The sequence below is a fragment of the Puma concolor genome, chromosome B4, assembly GCF_028749965.1.
Source record: "Puma concolor isolate L17-30 chromosome B4, mPumCon1.1.hap2, whole genome shotgun sequence".
Taxonomy (NCBI): domain Eukaryota; kingdom Metazoa; phylum Chordata; class Mammalia; order Carnivora; family Felidae; genus Puma; species Puma concolor.
Window position 1 is genome coordinate 117,357,524 of NC_141673.1, and position 17,058 is coordinate 117,374,581.

Here is a 17,058-nt window from a genome sequence, read left to right on the forward strand (position 1 = left end):
CTTTTGTTTCCTTCTTTAGATGATAAATTAACATGGCCACCCTTACTGTGAGCATCTTAAAAAGTTTGGGTGTCATCCTAAGAGCAGTTGGAAAGCCACTGAAAGGATTTAAACAGGCAGGCGACACAGTCGCTTTCGTGGACAGGTTCTCAGAGTGGAAGGGGATTAGGGTGGGAGAAGTGGAATGCTGAATGGAGGAAGGCCAGCTGTGAGCCTGAGGAAGTAATCCAGGTGAAGCACGATTATGGCCTTAGTGAAGGATGTGAGGGGATGGCAGTGGGGGATGGGTGGAACTGGATGTAGCTTCAGTACGTGGTATTGGCACAACTGGTTGATTATTGGGGGAAAAAATATATATCTAATGTGTATTATATATAATGTAATACATAGTGAATTCCAACTAGATTAAAGATTTGAGTATAAAAATTTGGACCATAATCATGGGATCAAGAAGAAACCTTAATAACCTCAGGAACAGAGGGACAGATAGACACCCACACACAGGAAAAGTACAAAAAACAAATCCATGAATGAGGTTAGAAGAAATTGTTTATTTATGTAAATAATTTACATTGGTCTTTAATAAGGTGTGATAACTTATTACTTTGACTCTAATTTTCCTTTTTACAAGGGACTTGATGAAGACTTAAAAATAGGACATTTTTTGAGACTATGTACTTGCATTTCTAATTCAAACCTTGAAGAAAGTAGAAGTTCCTATTTCCATTCTCCGTTAGTGAAGATGAGCATCATGCCGTATGTTTAGTGACTTTTTGTTTTGTCCGTGAACTGTGTGACCTTTCAGGAATAGCTCCTGTCCACTGGCTGCATTAATTTTCCTTTTTTGCATTCAGAAATATTACATACATATTTTCCCATTATAAATAGAGTGCACTACTTTTTGTTCTGTGCACTTTTAACATTTTGATATTTTGTGGACTTCTGTTTGGAGTAACAGTTATCTAACTTCTCTCTTAGAGGTGGATATGGTTTTTTTTTTTGTTTTTTTTTTGTTTTTTTGTTTTTTTGCTATTTAAACAGCACTATAATGCACATCTCTTGTATATTTCAGAATTTTATTGGGGATACAAATTGTTGGGTTAAAACGTGTGTATATTTGAAATTTCAGTAGTGATTGCCAGTTGTCCTTAGCAATGACCTGGACAGGTCCTCTCAGCGTACATTGCCGGCCTCACACGTGAGAAGGTCCTTTGCTCCATGCCCTTGCAAGCCCTGTGCAATTAATGTTCTTTTTCATTTTTGCTAATTGATCACTGCTGGAATATATGTCAGTACTTTTCCTGTACAGCTTGTTGCCCTGGAGTCTCCAATAGTTAGGAAATGACTTGTCATTTTGTAACAGTTGTCTCACATGAAGGCTGTCAAAGATGTAAAGATTATACCCAGTCTTGAAATCTCTGAATCAGTCAGTTGCCACATACGAACAATAAATAATAATTACTCTTATTACTCAGTAGTGGTTACAAGATACAGTCTTACTGTCCAAATCTTCAAGTAACGAAGCATCAAAGAAACAACAGATGGTGAGAACAGGGAAGTGGTATAGTGAATAGCACAAGGCCTCAATAGAAGCGATAGGATGTGGGAGCTTCCTGTGGTGATGGGGTGGGCAAGAGCAATAGTGGTGGCCTTTGGGGGCACTCCTCTGAAGGGATATGGATCTCTACGGCGACTTTTTTTCCCAGGAGGCAGAGAGTCATTAATAAATAAGATCCACTCCTAGGCATTGCATGGCCACATTATAGGCAAATCCACCTCTCCAAGTCCTCATTCAGAGGCTCATTTTTTGATAAAACAGTGAAGTGACATCATCACTAGAGCATGGTATTATAATTTAGGGAAGTTGGGGGAAATTTGGTGGGTTTTAAAAAGGCAATAAAATAAGAAGATTTGTTGAAATTTTTAGCTTTCCAAAACATGTCCTTACCAGAAATTACTCATTGCCTGAGCATGTAGAATGGATGAGACTTCATTAAAGCATGCAAAAGGGACAAGTTAAGCTTCCTTCTGGAGGAATAAATCAGTGTTTCTCATTCTTATGAGTTAGACACTTAATTCTGTGGACCTGACAGGTACTTTGAACATACAATTGACTCCAGGGGGTCCAAAGCAGTGAGAGCCTGTGTGCCTGATGGGTTAGAAGGCCTAGTGTTCAATTTCCTGCATATTCTTCTGAACAACAGGTAAACCCATCAGTTGTGATTGGGTGATTATGGCATATGGAAATACAATTTTCTTATTTAGGTGTGTTGCCTTTCAAAAGGACAATCTGTATATTGAAGAATAAAGTCACCACAGTTAAAAAACAGGAAAATAGAATACAAAGTTACTTTTAGTTCAGAATAAAAATGTTGGCTAACCAAAAATACTTGTAAAGCAAAGCTATTAAAAATTAGGAACTCAGTATTTGTAAATCTTGGAATCCAGACATGGAGATGAAAAGCTAAAGAGGAAAAAATACATAGCTGGTGTTACTAATATTGCCTATCAACCATAATAATCATTTTATTTTAGAAGATGTTTATTAGTGATCTCTATTAGTCTTAATTATGTGCAGGATAGTTACCATAGATACCCAGATAATGGACATTTCTGATGTTCTTCATTCAACTCTTTATAAACCCATATTCCCATCTACTGTCATTCCTATCTTCCTGTCTGAAGGACTTCCTGTACCATTTCTTGTAATGCAAGTCTTCTGGTGATACATTCCTTCAGCCTCTGTATGTGTTTAAAAACTCTTCAATATCTCTTCTTTTCTCAAAGATATTTTTGCTAGGTATAGAATTTTCGGTTGGCGGTTTCTGAGTATTTTAAAGATGTTGCTCTTTTATCTTGTGGCTCACGTTTCTGAAGTGTGTTGTCATTATTAACTTTTTTCTCTTGGCTGATTTTAAGATTTTTTTTCTTTCTCACTGGTTTTAAGCAATACAGTGTTATTTTTTTTATGCTTTTTGTGCTTAGATACAGATAGAGGCTTTTTTTTACCCCATCACATTTGGAATATTTTCTACCATATTTCTTTAGATATTTTTTTTTAGCACTTCTCCTTTCTTTGGAGATGCCAGTTAGGTGTATATAAGTTGTCCCATGGCTCAATAATGTTCCGTTCATAATTTTTCACTATGTCTTCTCTTTGTGTTGTTTCATTGTTGATAGTTGATAAATTGCTTTAACTACAAGTGTTAATCTCATTCACTGTACTTTTTTAAAGTACATACATTGTATCTTTTATCTCTAGAAGTTTGATTTTAATCTTTCTTGTATATTGCAAGTCTCAGTTTTCAGTCTTTCATCTACCTTTTTAAGCATTTGGAATACAGTGATAGTAATTGTTTTCCTTCCCTTGTCTGAAGTCTATTTGTGTAATTTCAGGATTTGGTTCCATATAACTCTATCATCTGTGTAATTTTCAGGGTTTAGTTCTATAGCATTGTTTTTCTTCATTATAAGTAGTATTTCCTTCTGTCTTCATATGCCTGATAACTTTTGTTAGTAATTGATTGACTCCCAGTCAGTATGAGTTTTACTTTGTTTGATGCTCAATGTTTTTATACTTTTATAGATAATATTCTTGAGTTTTTTTTTTCTGTTATATAATTAAGTTACTTGGGAACATGTTGATTCTTCAGAGTCTTGCTTTTTAAGCTTTGTTGGGTGAGATCTTAGCTGTGTTTAATTTTGGGCTATTTACCACTATTAAGACAGTATTCCTCTCTTCACTATCCTCAGTGCCCTGCATATGCCAAGCCTTTTTCCCCTGATGGAAACAGGAGTTCTTCCTGCCCTGTGTGAGCTTTGCCAGTTGTTCTCTGCAAGGCAGAGTTTTTTAAACTTGGAACTATTGACATTTGGGGGTGGAAAATTATTGGGGGAAGGGATGGCAGGAGAGGGCAGGGGACCATCCTGTGTGCTGTCAGATGTTTAGGTGCATCCCTGACCTCTGTGCACTAGATGGCAGTAGCATCCCCCACACTGAGACAACCCAAAATGTCTCCAGACATTACTAAGTGGCTACTGGGGAGTAAAATTGTTCTCTACTGATAACCACTGCTCTAATCCTTTCTGGTAGTTTTTTGGTTTTTTGTTTTGTTTTGTTTTGTTTTTGTTTGTTTGTTTTTTTGTATGTATGCCTTGGCTAAGGATTCAGGGGGGACCTACTGAAGATCTCCGGAGCCCTGTGTCCATCCCGCTGTCTTCTCTTTCATACTCTTGAGACCTTGAGAACTTTAGTCTCTCATCCTCCCAGTGTTCCCAGCTTTGTTGTCTCAACTTAGGAAGACCAGTGGGTTCTACCCAGGGCCTTCTCCCCCCAACACAGCCAGCAAACTCTGGGCTTAAGAGGCTCACATTTGTTTCCTGTCTTCCGGTGATCACTGTCCTTCATTGTTTGGGTCCAGTGTTTTCCAAAACCATTGTTTCGTCTTTTTTTTTTTAAGTTTTCTGTTTTTTAGTTATTTTCTAGTGGAGTTCTTAATAACTTCAACTTGGCTCTCATCCTCATTCTTGAATGATGCTTTTCCTAAATACACAATTTTGGGCTGGCTGTTATTTTTTCTAAGCATTTTCCAGATATTTTAACTGGCTTCTAGTTTCCACTGTTGCCAATCAGTCATCTCTCAGTCATTTTGTTTGTGTTTCCTTTCTGATGTTCTTCAGGTCTTCTCTCTTCAGTCTTTGGTGTGCTGTAGTTTCACTATGATGTATCGAATCTTGCATTTCTTTTTATTGTTCCTGCTTCCTGATGGATACATTGGGTCTCCTGACTCTTCAGACTCCATCTCTCATTACTTGTCAAAAATTTCAGCCATTGTCTCTTCAGATATTTCTTCATCTTGATGCTGTTTATACTTTTACTTTGAAACTCAGGTCAGATGCAAAAAGCACCAGCCCCCAAGGAAAAAACATTAATTAGGCTCGTTAAAATTTGGATTCCTTGTTAGTCAAAAAACCCTAATAAGAAAGGGAAAGGGAAGCTACCAAACATGAGAATACATTTGCCGCATATGTAATCAACAAAGGCTTGGGTCCAGTATGTTATAAAGAATTCTTACAAAACAGTAAGAAAAAGACAGATGGAATAGAAAAATGTGTGAGGATCTTGAACAGGCATCTTACAAAAACAGATTTCATTAGTTATAAGAAAAATGGAATTCCAACCATAAGAAGATACCATTATGCATCCAGAATGGTGAGATTGAAATTACTAATGTAAAATGTTGGGGATCATTTGATACAACTAGAACTCACTTAAGCTGTTGGTAAGAGTACAGTTGGGACAAGCACTTTGAAAAACTGTCTCTTATCTGGTAATGTTGAATATACTTAGAACCCATGACCCAGACTTTTCTTTCTCAAATATACTTGACCTTTGAACAATGCAGGGACTAGGGTCACTGACTCCCTACATGTTAGAAATTTGTGAACTTGTGTGTAACTTTTGACTCCCCAGAATTTAACTACTGATAGCCAACTGTTGCTTAGAAGCCTTACCAACAGCAAAATATTTTGTGTGTTATATGTATTATATACTGTATTCTTCCAATAAACTAGAGAAAAGAAAATGTTAAGAAAATTATGAGGAAAATAAAATACATTTATAATACTGTATTTATCAAAAAATATCCACATATAAATGGACCCATGCGATTCAAACCGATGTTGTTCAAGGGCAAGCTATGCTTAACCCATATTGTGTGTGTGTGTGCGTGTGTGTGCACACACGTGCATGCATCAAAAGATAGGAAATATTAATAGTAGCACTATTTATAATAGCCAAGAACGGAAATCATTCTAAATGTCCCCCGAAGGCATAGAAAATGTGAAATATACATACTTGGAAAAATGGACCATAGGTGAATGCACCTGGACCATTGAGAGGCTATTGCAATTCTCCAGGTAAAACACAACGACATCAATGAGCTAGATCAGGTATCCCCCAACTTTTCCTATAAAAACGGTCTCTTGCTTCCACTCAGTTTTTGTTCTTGTAACATGACGGCAGCTATAAACAATACATAAATGAATGAAGAACATGTCACAGTAACATTTCATTTACAAAAACAGATGGCATAGTTTGCCAGTGTCTGCTCTAAGAGCTGAGAGAATAGAACACATTTTAGGATATATTTTGCAAGTAGATTTAACAGAATATAGATTGGGTGTTGAGGAGTGTAGGGTGGAGGAGAGATTTGTTTCAAGGATGATTTCTAGGCTTCTGGCTAGAGTAATTTATGGATTGTGGTGGTGGTGATAGAGAACAAGTTCGTTAAAAGTCTAAAACCTACTCTCCTAAAATAGTAGTGACATGTCAAGATTTGAGTGTTTTTCTGGTCTTTGGTCCAGAATGACAATGTGACTGTATTTTGTGGAGTTTTAGCCACCATGACAGTAATGCCTAGGAAAACTTTTATTTTATTCTTTAAAAAAAATTTTTTTTAACATTTATTCATTTTTGAGAGTGAGAGAGACAGACCATGAGCAGGGGAGGGTCAGAGAGAGAGGGAAACACAGAATCCGAAGGAGGCTCCAGGCTCTGAGCTGCCAGCACAGGGCCTGACGCAGGGCTTGAACTCACGGACCACGAGATCATGACCTGAGCCGAAGCCGGACACTTAACCAACTGAGCCACCCAGGCACCCCTATGTTATTCTTTTATACACATATTAGTTAACCTGTTACACAACAAATGAAAAGGTGAGAAAACAGGAGAAGAATAAAAGTAAATTGCATTGGTCAGTTCCTTTTGTGTTTGCTGCTAACAGTAGGAAGGGAAAAATACAGTTTTCTCAGACTCCTACTGGCTCATTGACAATGTACCTGTGGCCTCATTTTCTCCCTCCTAGCCAAAGTACTAAGCCCCCACCCCTGTCCCCAGCTGCCACCCTTATAAGGATGAACCAGAGAATATACAGGTGAGAGTACTTTTTTTTAAAAAAATTTTTTTAACGTTTATTCATATTTGAGAGACAGAGACAGAGCATGGCGGGGAAGGGGCAGAGAGGGGGAGACACAGAATCTGAAACAGGCTCCAGGCTCTGAGCTGTCAGCACAGAGCCCGACGCGGGGCTCGAACTCACAGACTGTGAGATCATGACCTGAGCTGAAGTCGGATGCTCAACCGACTGAGCCACCCAGGCGTCCCAGGTGAGAGTACTTTGATGCTGATCTTGTCCTCCATGAGGGTAGGCAGCTAAGCAGAGCTGCTGTTGGCTGCTGTATGTACTCCCGTTCCTAAGATGCTCTTTTTCAAGTAGTTGCCTATGACCATTGTTATGTCAACACTGTAACCCCAGTTTGATTTTCTTTATAGCTTGATGTGTTTGGGATTTTATATTTGATTGATTTTTCCCCCCCAAATTCTGACTTTGATAGGCTTTGCTCTCTGTACACGATACTGTGGCTCAGAAGAATTACGATCCGGTATTACCTCCTATGCCTGATGATATCGATGATGAGGAAGATTCCGTAAAAATCATTCGTCTGGTCAAAAATAGAGAACCATTGGTGAGTTTTGGTATACGGTTTATGCTCAGACATGAGTAGGTACCATGATAAAACCAAATCTGATGGGGCCACACCATTTATTCCTCTCTTTATAACATAATTTTTCTGTGTTTTTAAGCTTTAAAATAAATACAGCATACATGTCTAAAAAACAGTATTTAGAAAAATGAAAAAAAAAAGCCAAATAAAACAGCAGCATTTTATTGGTTAGAGCAATAATTTGTAAAATGTGATGTTGACCTTTGTAAAAGAAAGCATACCATGAGCTAGTCACAGCTGATTTAAGACTAAACGGTGCAACTAAAAATAATTGCTCTGGCTTTTCTAGAAAGCTGATTTATTTTAAAGTAAAGGAGAAATTAATCAAATGCCTTTTATTTCAAAATGTTAATGTAGGGGTGCCTGGGTGGCTCAGTCGGTTAAGTGTCTGACTTCGGCTCAGGTCCTCATCTCACAGTTTGTGAGTTTGAGCCCCGCACTGGGCTCTCTGCTGTCAGCGCAAATCCCACTTTGGATCCTCTGTCCCTCTCTCTTTCTGGCCCTCCCTCACTCTCTCTCTCTCAAAAATAAATAAACATAGAAAACTGTAAATGTACCTATTTATTTTAGCACCGGAATTTATACAATGTCAAATTGCATCAGGGGGTCTGTGGTGAGCAGAATGGTGTTCCCCACCATGCCCAATGATGTCATGTACTAATCTTCAGAACCCGTGAAATACTACTTTAAATAGCAGAGGGACTTGTCAAGATTTGGTAAGGATCGTGAGATGGGAAGATTATCCTGGGTTATCTGGTGGGCCCCTTGTCATCACAAAGGTTTTTACTGAAGTGGGAAGGGCAGCACATCAGAGTTACAAAAAGGAGACGTGATGATAAAAGCAAAGGTTGGTGTGATGTTGCCATGAGCCACGGAATGCCAGAAGCTTCTGGAAACTGGAAAAGGGGAGGATCAGATTCTCTCCTAGATCCTCCAGGGGGAACACAGCCTTGCTGACACCTTGACTTTAGCTTCAGGACCCTCATTTTGGCCCTCCTGTCTCCAGAACTGTAAGGTAACAAATCTGTGTCACAAAATTTGTGTGGCACATTTGTCATGGCAGCAGTAGGATAGCAGTACAGAGTGTCTCCATATTTTGCTGAAACTGCATTCAGAAGAAAAATAAATTCCACTGTCTAGCAGTTGATTTTAAATGTGTTGGGGGGCGCCTGGGTGGCGCAGTCGGTTAAGCGTCCGACTTCAGCCAGGTCATGATCTCGCGGTCCGTGAGTTCGAGCCCCGCGTCGGGCTCTGGGCTGATGGCTCGGAGCCTGGAGCCTGTTTCCGATTCTGTGTCTCCCTCTCTCTCTGCCCCTCCCCCGTTCATGCTCTGTCTCTCTCTGTCCCAAAAAATAAAAAAAAATAAAAAAAATAAAAAAAAAAAAACGTTGAAAAAAAATTTAAATGTGTTGGGGCCCATTTTTTTCCTAATTGAGACATTTTGGTATTCTTAAAGCAAATAGCAGGGGATAATGCAATACTTGCTGGGCACTGTGTGAAGTACTTTACATATGTTACATTTATCCTCATAGTTGGTATCTCTTTTTCCATTTTTATAGACTAGGAAACGGATACGCAAAGAAGTGAAGGAACTTACTTAAGTATTACAGCTAATGAGTGGTAGAATGGAGGTCCGGGCCCTTTACCTGCAAATACTAGTTTTTTTCTTCTACACCATATTTTGTCTGTCTACTTTTCCCTTATAGGTTTTTTTCATGTTGTTTTGTTTAAGGGCAACTTTGGTACATTGATAACTACACTGGATACTCCTACCCAGAAAAAACACACAGATAGATTTGATGTGATACAAAGGAATTTATTGAGACCCTGATGCCCGCCCATGGATGTCCTCGGGCTCCCTGTATTCCTGGTTAAGATTATTTAATGTACATTATAAGTTTGTGCCTTTAATATGTGGTTTATAACTCTGTAATGTCTCTTGGTATTTATTAAATAGAAGGTGATATACTTAGCAAGGATAGATGGCATGCATTTTGGATGTAGAAAGATCTTTCTCAGGGTCTATCACCATACAGTGACTAATTCTTGGTGGCTTCTGTGCATCCCTCGATAAATACATTTTTTTGTTTTGTTTTGACAACTTCAGGCACTTGGATAACCGAAAGGCTGACCATCTTGAGGAGTTCAGGAATTCATTAGGAATAATTTCTTTGATCAGTTGTAGTTTTCCCAGGGGCAGTGGCTTTTGGTGTGTTGGCTTCATGGGCTAACATTTAAAGCACCACCAGCAATGTTTATGTCCTGAGCCTCTCTTGATCAAAGAACATGTTCAAAATGTTTGTCAAAGCAATTAGGCATGCACTGCATTGAGATTTTTTAAGTTTTAACTGGACCTGCTGCAAATTAGTTTCAATTTAAAAAGCAGTCGCGAATGAGGTATAGAAAATAACCTACAGTTGTGTTATCATCCTTTGTTACTGAGTATATCACATGCTTTATAGCTAGTAAGCATGTCACAGCTTAAATAATTAGATCTAACTTTGACATCATCATCCTTTGTTAGCTCTCTTTTGTCCAAGTTTATATAATATAGAATATTTAAGAGGAGAATCTGAACTGGGGTAAATGGCAAGTTAGAGTTGATCAGACCAGGCAAATTTTTACATACACAGTGCAAGAGAAGAGAGGGAGTACAAAATACCCACAACGTTGTTACTTAGGTGAGGAGAAGTACCATGCATTCAGGTAGCAAGAATAGAAGGAAATGCATGGGAGTAAAAATTTCAAGTTTCCTTATGATTATTTGGAGCCTGTGGGGCTCGGCAGGTGCTAGGAAGAGGCTAGAGATTTAGGAAAGGGAACCAGGTAAATTTAAAAATTGGTTGAATTGTTAATTTGTTTAAAAATTATTTCTCTTAAGCATGGGGATGTTTTCCGGATTTGTAATATTTGTATATGCAGGGGCTATCTTCAGCATTTCTTGGAATTGTTCAGTTCCTTATTCATGTACCATGGTTTAATTTGACAACTTTGTAATATACTTGAAAGCAACTTTCCTTTCTACTTCATCTCAAATGTTGGGTGTTTAAAAATTTTAATGCTGTTTCATTTGGATCCATAATTTTTATTCTGCTCTTTGCCTATTTTACATGAATTAAAAGTTGTCATATTCATTTTTCCATTATTTAAAAGTAAATTAATAAAAGTTTTTGTCCCCAAGCATATGCAGTTAACTTCTCTAAACTAGGTTTATGTTTTATATTATTTTTATGTTTAAGGCAATCTAAAGCAATTTCAAGTACTTTGAAGTTATTTTACTTTAAAAAATTACTGTAGTTACTTGTCCTTTGTCTTCCTTCTGAGCCACAATTGTGTGTTTCTTGTTCAAGGAACTGTATTTAAAAAAAATAAAAATAAAAAACTTCATATAGACAACAACATCTACATGGGACGAAGAAATTCCCAAATTATTTGTTAGGATTTCTGAGAAGAGTATTAAGATTTCAGATGTCATTTCAACCTTGGAATATGAAATCAAGTGAGGAGAATTACTTATCTTGAACTTTATTTCATCCAAATGATAATTAGTGTATTATTTTTAGTTTGACAGTTATAAAGGTAAAGTAGGATTCTTGGGTGAGTACATTTAAGGTTTAAAAAAATGTACTACTCAGAAAAGTAGGAAATGGTTATTTTCAACAAACTTGTCATTTTACATTTGTCAAATGTCACTTGTCATTTTGGAGAGGTTCTTGGAAAAGCCACAACTACCAAAGGGGTAGAAAGTGGGGGAGAAGCGGAAGCCGAGAGAAGATTGAATCTAAGGCATCCTTAGGAGAATGAATCCAAGTGGTAAGAGTCAGAAATAGTTAAGACGCGAGAAGCAATGCTGAAGTAAAATTCTAGTGATTGGATCGTCAGGAAATTTTTGGCAAATGATTCCAGAGTAAAGGCTATAAGATTTAACAATGAAGGGGGGTTAGTTTATCCATATGATTTAAGAGTTTACTTTTGTCTGTTAGATTGAGGCATATGTGGTGAAATAAACACCAGGCTTGGATTAGAGGACCTAAGTGGGAGGTACTCTGGTGTCCCTTCTTTGCTCTATATCCTTGCAGGACCAAGTCAGTTAATCTCACAGGCTGAGGCTTCTTGTTTGAAAATCAGGAGATCTGCCTCTTCAAGAGTGTTTTGAACGTCAAATAGCATATAATGTACTTGAAATGCTTTGTATGCATTATGCAAGCACTATATAAATGTTGTATAGAATGATACGTAGAAGCTCTCGATGACGGTTGTTGGAGAGGACCATTTCCAGGGAAAAGAGGCAGTGAGCACAGATCATGTAGGTGTTTGCAATGGAAAGGTGAGATGGTGATAGTTTAAGGGGAGGGATGGATAAATGAATTGAGAGAAGGAGAGAAAAACAATGGTCAGGATGCAGGGAGCAGAGCTATCCTCCCTCCCCATGAATTTGGAACAATTTGTATCTGTTTTATGCAGAAATAATTAATAATAAATATTATTTTTTAGGCACCCTTTAAGAAAGTGACCTTCACTTAGTGAGTGAGTGGATTATGATCTTAATTTTCAGTTTCTTGTATGGGTTGTCCTTCTTGCTTCTTTTAGAACAGTGCTGCTCCAACTTTGGTATCCTAAGAATTACCTGAGGTGCTTACTTAAAACACAAACTTCACCACCTCTACCCCCAGAGAGTCTGCATCAGTAAGTTTCAGGTGGGACCTGGGAATCTAGATTTTTTAAATGTCTCAGATGTTCTTGATGCAAATGTTTGGTAGATGATGCTTGAAACCACTTTGATTTCAAAGGTTCAATCTGGAATCAACAGCGCTACCTGCTTAAGGAGGTCTTAGAATATTGGCAGTATTGTAGGACATGCATTTTTTATGGAGACATCATGATAGCATGGGCTCATCAGGTCCTCTTTTATAAACCATTTTACAGCAGTAGCAAGACAAACGTAACCAGAATTTTAACTTCTCAATCTAACCCAAAGTTCTCTATACTCTATTTTTTGGGTCAAAATCACATAGAATAAATTCAAAATAATTACATAAGGAAATATGTAAGTGCTAAAACATTAGATACAACTTTATTTTCCTTGTGCTATCTGTGCCATAGGACTGTAGACTTTTGTACAAAATGGCATGTAATGTGTTCTATTTTAATGAGTTTTGATCTTCTTTTCACGCAAGTACGTTCCACTAAGAATACCTCAAAGAATTGTGGTAATAGGAGTTTGGAAAGAAAGATGGAAGCAGAAATCTTCAAGAATGAAGGGATCAAAACGAAGGTTGAGTCAAGGGCTAGCATCATGTAGAAAGTGGGAGATCATTTCTCAGGGTCCATAGTTCACCCTCCGGGGATAGGTAGAGTCAGCAGGTAGCAGGCACCCCTGTTTCAAGGTTTGTGTCTGTAACAGAGTAACCCTTCAGTGTGGCAGTGCTATTCTTTACACATTCTAGAAGTGATTTCATCCAGCCCCTGCCTTTAAAAATCATCTGTGTGTCAGTGACTCCCAAGTCGATTTTTCTTCCAGATCTTTTTTTCTGAGCTTTAAATTTGTATGTCCATCTGTGTACTTGATATCTCCACTGGAATGTCGAATAGACATCTCTGTCTTCACGTGTCCGAAAGTAAACTGATCTTTGTCCCCAAATTCATTCCCCTCCTAGGATTCCTCCTCTCAGTTGATTACAATCCCATCTTCCTAATTGCTCCGCCAAAAACCAGAGTCAGTCTTTGATACCTTTCTTCTTTCATGTACCCTCTCCAGTCCTTTGGGAATCCTTTTGGCTGTACCAATAATATATCCAGACTGTTCATCACTTCACCTCCTGCCAGTCAGATCCAAGCCTCCTTCATCTTTCCCCCGGATTAGTTTAACAACCCCCAATTTGTTTCCTTGCTTTAGCCCTTGCATTCCTGCACTCTTTTCTTAACACAGTAGGTGGAGTGAACCTTTTAGATTATGACACTCACTCACGCTGTTCAGCTTCTCCTTGTTTCTTTCAGAATAAAATCCAGAGCCCCCACGATATAATCTACAAAGTTCTACATGATCTGGCTCCCTGATGCCATCTACTCTCACTTCCTGCTGCTTCTCCCCTTTTACCTTACTCCAGCCACATTGGCTTTTTTGCTCTTCCTTGATCACTGCATTCCATTTACGGCCTCATCCTAGCACTTCTGTACTGTTTTCATCTATTCTTTCTCTTTGGCTAACTCCTTCGTTTCCTTTTTATCTTTCTTTACTCAGATTTCATCTTCTCATTGAAGCCTGTGTCTTTACATTGTCTTCCCTGCCGCTCTCATACCCACAGTAGTAGCCACTTTCTAACATACTATATGTCTAATTATTTCATCGTTTGTTTATTGTCTTTCTTTCTTGTTAGATGTAAGTTCCATGAGGGGGCAGAAATGCTTAGTTTTTTTCACCAATACATTACATGCCCTTAGAACCTGGCACAGAGTAGGCGCTCAGTAAACATTTGTCAGCTTCATTTTATCACGGAATAAGTCACAAGGACTAGCATTAAGCACAACAAACTGGATGGTCCTATATTGAAAAATAGTATAATTCATAGTGAAGCAAGAGGCTTACTCCAATTACCTAATTCTGTGTTACAAACCACCCCCAAATTTTGTGGCTATACAACATTATATATCATAGTTTTAGAGGTTGATAGGCTCAGTTGGGTGGTTCTTAAGTAGAGTCCCTCATATGTTCAGTTAGGTGGTGGCTAAGGCTGGGGTCATCTGTGAACTTCATTCCTATGACTGATGCCTGGATTGGGATGGCCGGAAAAATGGGGACTGATCAGACATCTCTTTCCAGATGACCTCTCCACTTGGCTGGGTGGGCCTCCTCACAGCATGGCAGTAATGATTTCTTACATGGTGTCTGACTTCCCACAGAGCAAGTATTTCAAGAGGCCCAGCTGGCAGCTGCAAGCCCTCCTATAGGCTTACATGCCTTAGGACCATTTTCACCAGTTGGTATGGGAATAGGGCATATGCGCATACAGAGAAGGAGGGAATTGATGATGTCCATCGTAGATAAGCTAATGCAAGGGCAGTGAACTTATAATTTGTGAATAAAAGGTTAAAGATATAGGGTAAGCAATATCGAATAGTTAAGACTAAAAACAGCATTCTGATCAGTTTGCCTTAGATAGGTCCTGACTTCACTGTACGCTAATTTTCTGATCTTAGATCATAGCCATTTGTGATTGTTTTCTCATCTATAAAATATGGATGAGAAGAGACTTGGATTCAAGGTGGTGGTGTAGGAAGATTCTGAACTCCTTCCTTCCCATGGTAAGGGAAATACACAACTCCATATAGAATAATTTGAAATAGAATAATTAATTAATAGAATTAATAGAATAATTTGAAAAAGACTAGAAAACTGGATGAACAGAGCCTCTATGATAAAGGACAAAAAGGACAGCATTGGATAGGAGAGGCAGAGACACCAACTTGCAAGAAAAACAAAAAACAACACACACACACACCACGGTAGGTGCAGTGATCCACAGTCAAGGAGGATCTCAAAAATACAGAAGTTTTCCTGGAGTGAGGGGTTTGTGCTCCAGACCAGGCAACCAGCCCCTTAAATCCTGCATGAAAGAGATGAGCCCCCTAAATGCCAGGCTTTGAAAACCAGTAGGGATCATGTGCAGGAAAATCATAGAACTGTAGGGAAGGGAGAGCCTGCTCTTAAGGGCTCGTGTGCAGACTCACTCACCCCAGGACCCAACACAAAAACTCCAATTTGAAAAGCACCTTAGACCATATGCGAAGGAGACCCACTTACTGATCTTAAAGTGCTTGCCAGCGAGGCGGGAAACTTTTGGAACTTTCCCCAGGGACGGAGTCACAAATACGACAAATATGACGGTGCCATGTTTGTGACTGCATCTACTTTGTTAAAGGTGGTGAAGGTGGGAGTCATTTTGGAACTTTTTCTCTAATCTGCTAGAGCTGAGGGGTGTGCCCAGCCAGGAACCCTGCCAGTCCCCACACTGTGATTGTGCGTAACAGCTGGGCCAGACAGTAGTCCCGCCCACCCCTTGGCCACAGTGCAGCCTGTGCCACTCAGTGCAGCCATGCATCACAGCCGGCTGGGCACCAGTCTGATACATTCTTGCATCGCAGACGTAGCCCTGCTACAGCAAACAGGTTCGTAACATACCACACATGGGATGCTTCTTGAGCACCTAGCTCTGGTTAGAATGGATTGAACTTCTGGGCTCCACATGACTCTCCTTTGAAAGGTCACTGCTTCAATACTAGGAGAGGTGATTGATAGAAATGAGCACAGAGAGTCAGGCAAAATGAGGAGACAGAGGAAAGTGTTCCAAACAAAAGAAGATAAAATATGAGACAGGGGCATTAATGCCATAGAGATAAGCAATATATCTGGTAAAGTATTCAAAGTAATGGTCATAAAGATGCTCACTGAACTCAAGAAGATTGGATGGACACGGTGAGATCCTCAACAAAGAAAATATAACAAAATTCCCGACAGGAGTTACAGAGCTGAAGAATACAGAACTGGAAAATACCCTAGAGCAGTTCAGACTGGATGAAGCCAAAGATCAGATCAGCAAGCTGGAAGAAAAAGCAATAGGACTCACCCACACAGAGCAGCCAAAAGAAAAGAGAAAAAAAAAAAAAAGTAACTTAAAGAATGTTTGAATCAATATCAAATAGAATAACATTCACATTATAGGGGTCCATGTAGAAAACAGGGCCAGAAAACTTATGTCAAGAAATAATGGCTGAACACTTTTCTAATCTAGAGAAGAAAATGGACCTACAGGTCCATGAAGCCCAGATAGTTCCAAATAAGAAGAACCCAAAGAAATCCGTATCAGGACACATTATAAATAAAATGGTGAAAGAATCTTAAAAGCTACAAGAGAAAAACAACTTCTTATATCAAGGGAAACCTCATAAGGATATCAGCAGATATTTCTGAAAAAACTTTGCAGACCAGAAGAGAGTGGCATGACATATCCAAAGTGCTGGATGGAAAAAACTTCCAACCTAGAAGTTTCTACTGGTAAGTTTAGTACTCACATTTGAAGGAGGGATTAAGAGTTTTATGTATAAGCAAAAGCAGAAGTTGTTCATCGTCACTAAACTGGCTTTATAATTAATGTTAAAGGGACTTCTCTAAACTGAAAAGAAATGGCATTAAGTAATAAAAAGAAAGCATAGGAAAGTAAAAATGTTGCTGGAAAAGTAAATATATAGTAAAGGTAGTGGATCAATCATTAATAAGGCAAGTGTAAAGGTTAAGATACAAAAACAATAAAATTAACTACAATAAAATAAATAATAAAAACTACAATAATTAAAGGAGGCACAAAATAAAAAGGTGTAAAGTGTGACATAAATATAAAACATGGGAGGCAGGAAGAAAAAACGTAAAGTTTCAGAGTATGTTCAAGTTGCTGTCAAAACAGACCATTATATACACAGGAAGTTCTAGGTGAACTT

At 38.5% G+C, this 17,058-nt stretch overlaps 1 protein-coding gene across 6 annotated transcripts in view; it reads left to right on the plus strand.

Annotated features, from left to right (window-relative positions):
* Positions 1–17,058, plus strand: part of MPP7 (MAGUK p55 scaffold protein 7) — a 293,878-nt gene that overhangs the window by 178,412 nt on the left and 98,408 nt on the right. For 4 of the 6 annotated variants that reach the window (XM_086714672.1, XM_086714676.1, XM_086714671.1 and 1 more), the window contains one exon: positions 7,396–7,527. The exons of the other annotated variants lie outside the window; for them this stretch is intronic. In XM_086714672.1, the coding sequence (XP_086570798.1) occupies positions 7,396–7,527 (132 nt within the window). The remainder of the gene's footprint in view (positions 1–7,395; positions 7,528–17,058) is intronic. 6 annotated transcript variants of the gene reach the window in all.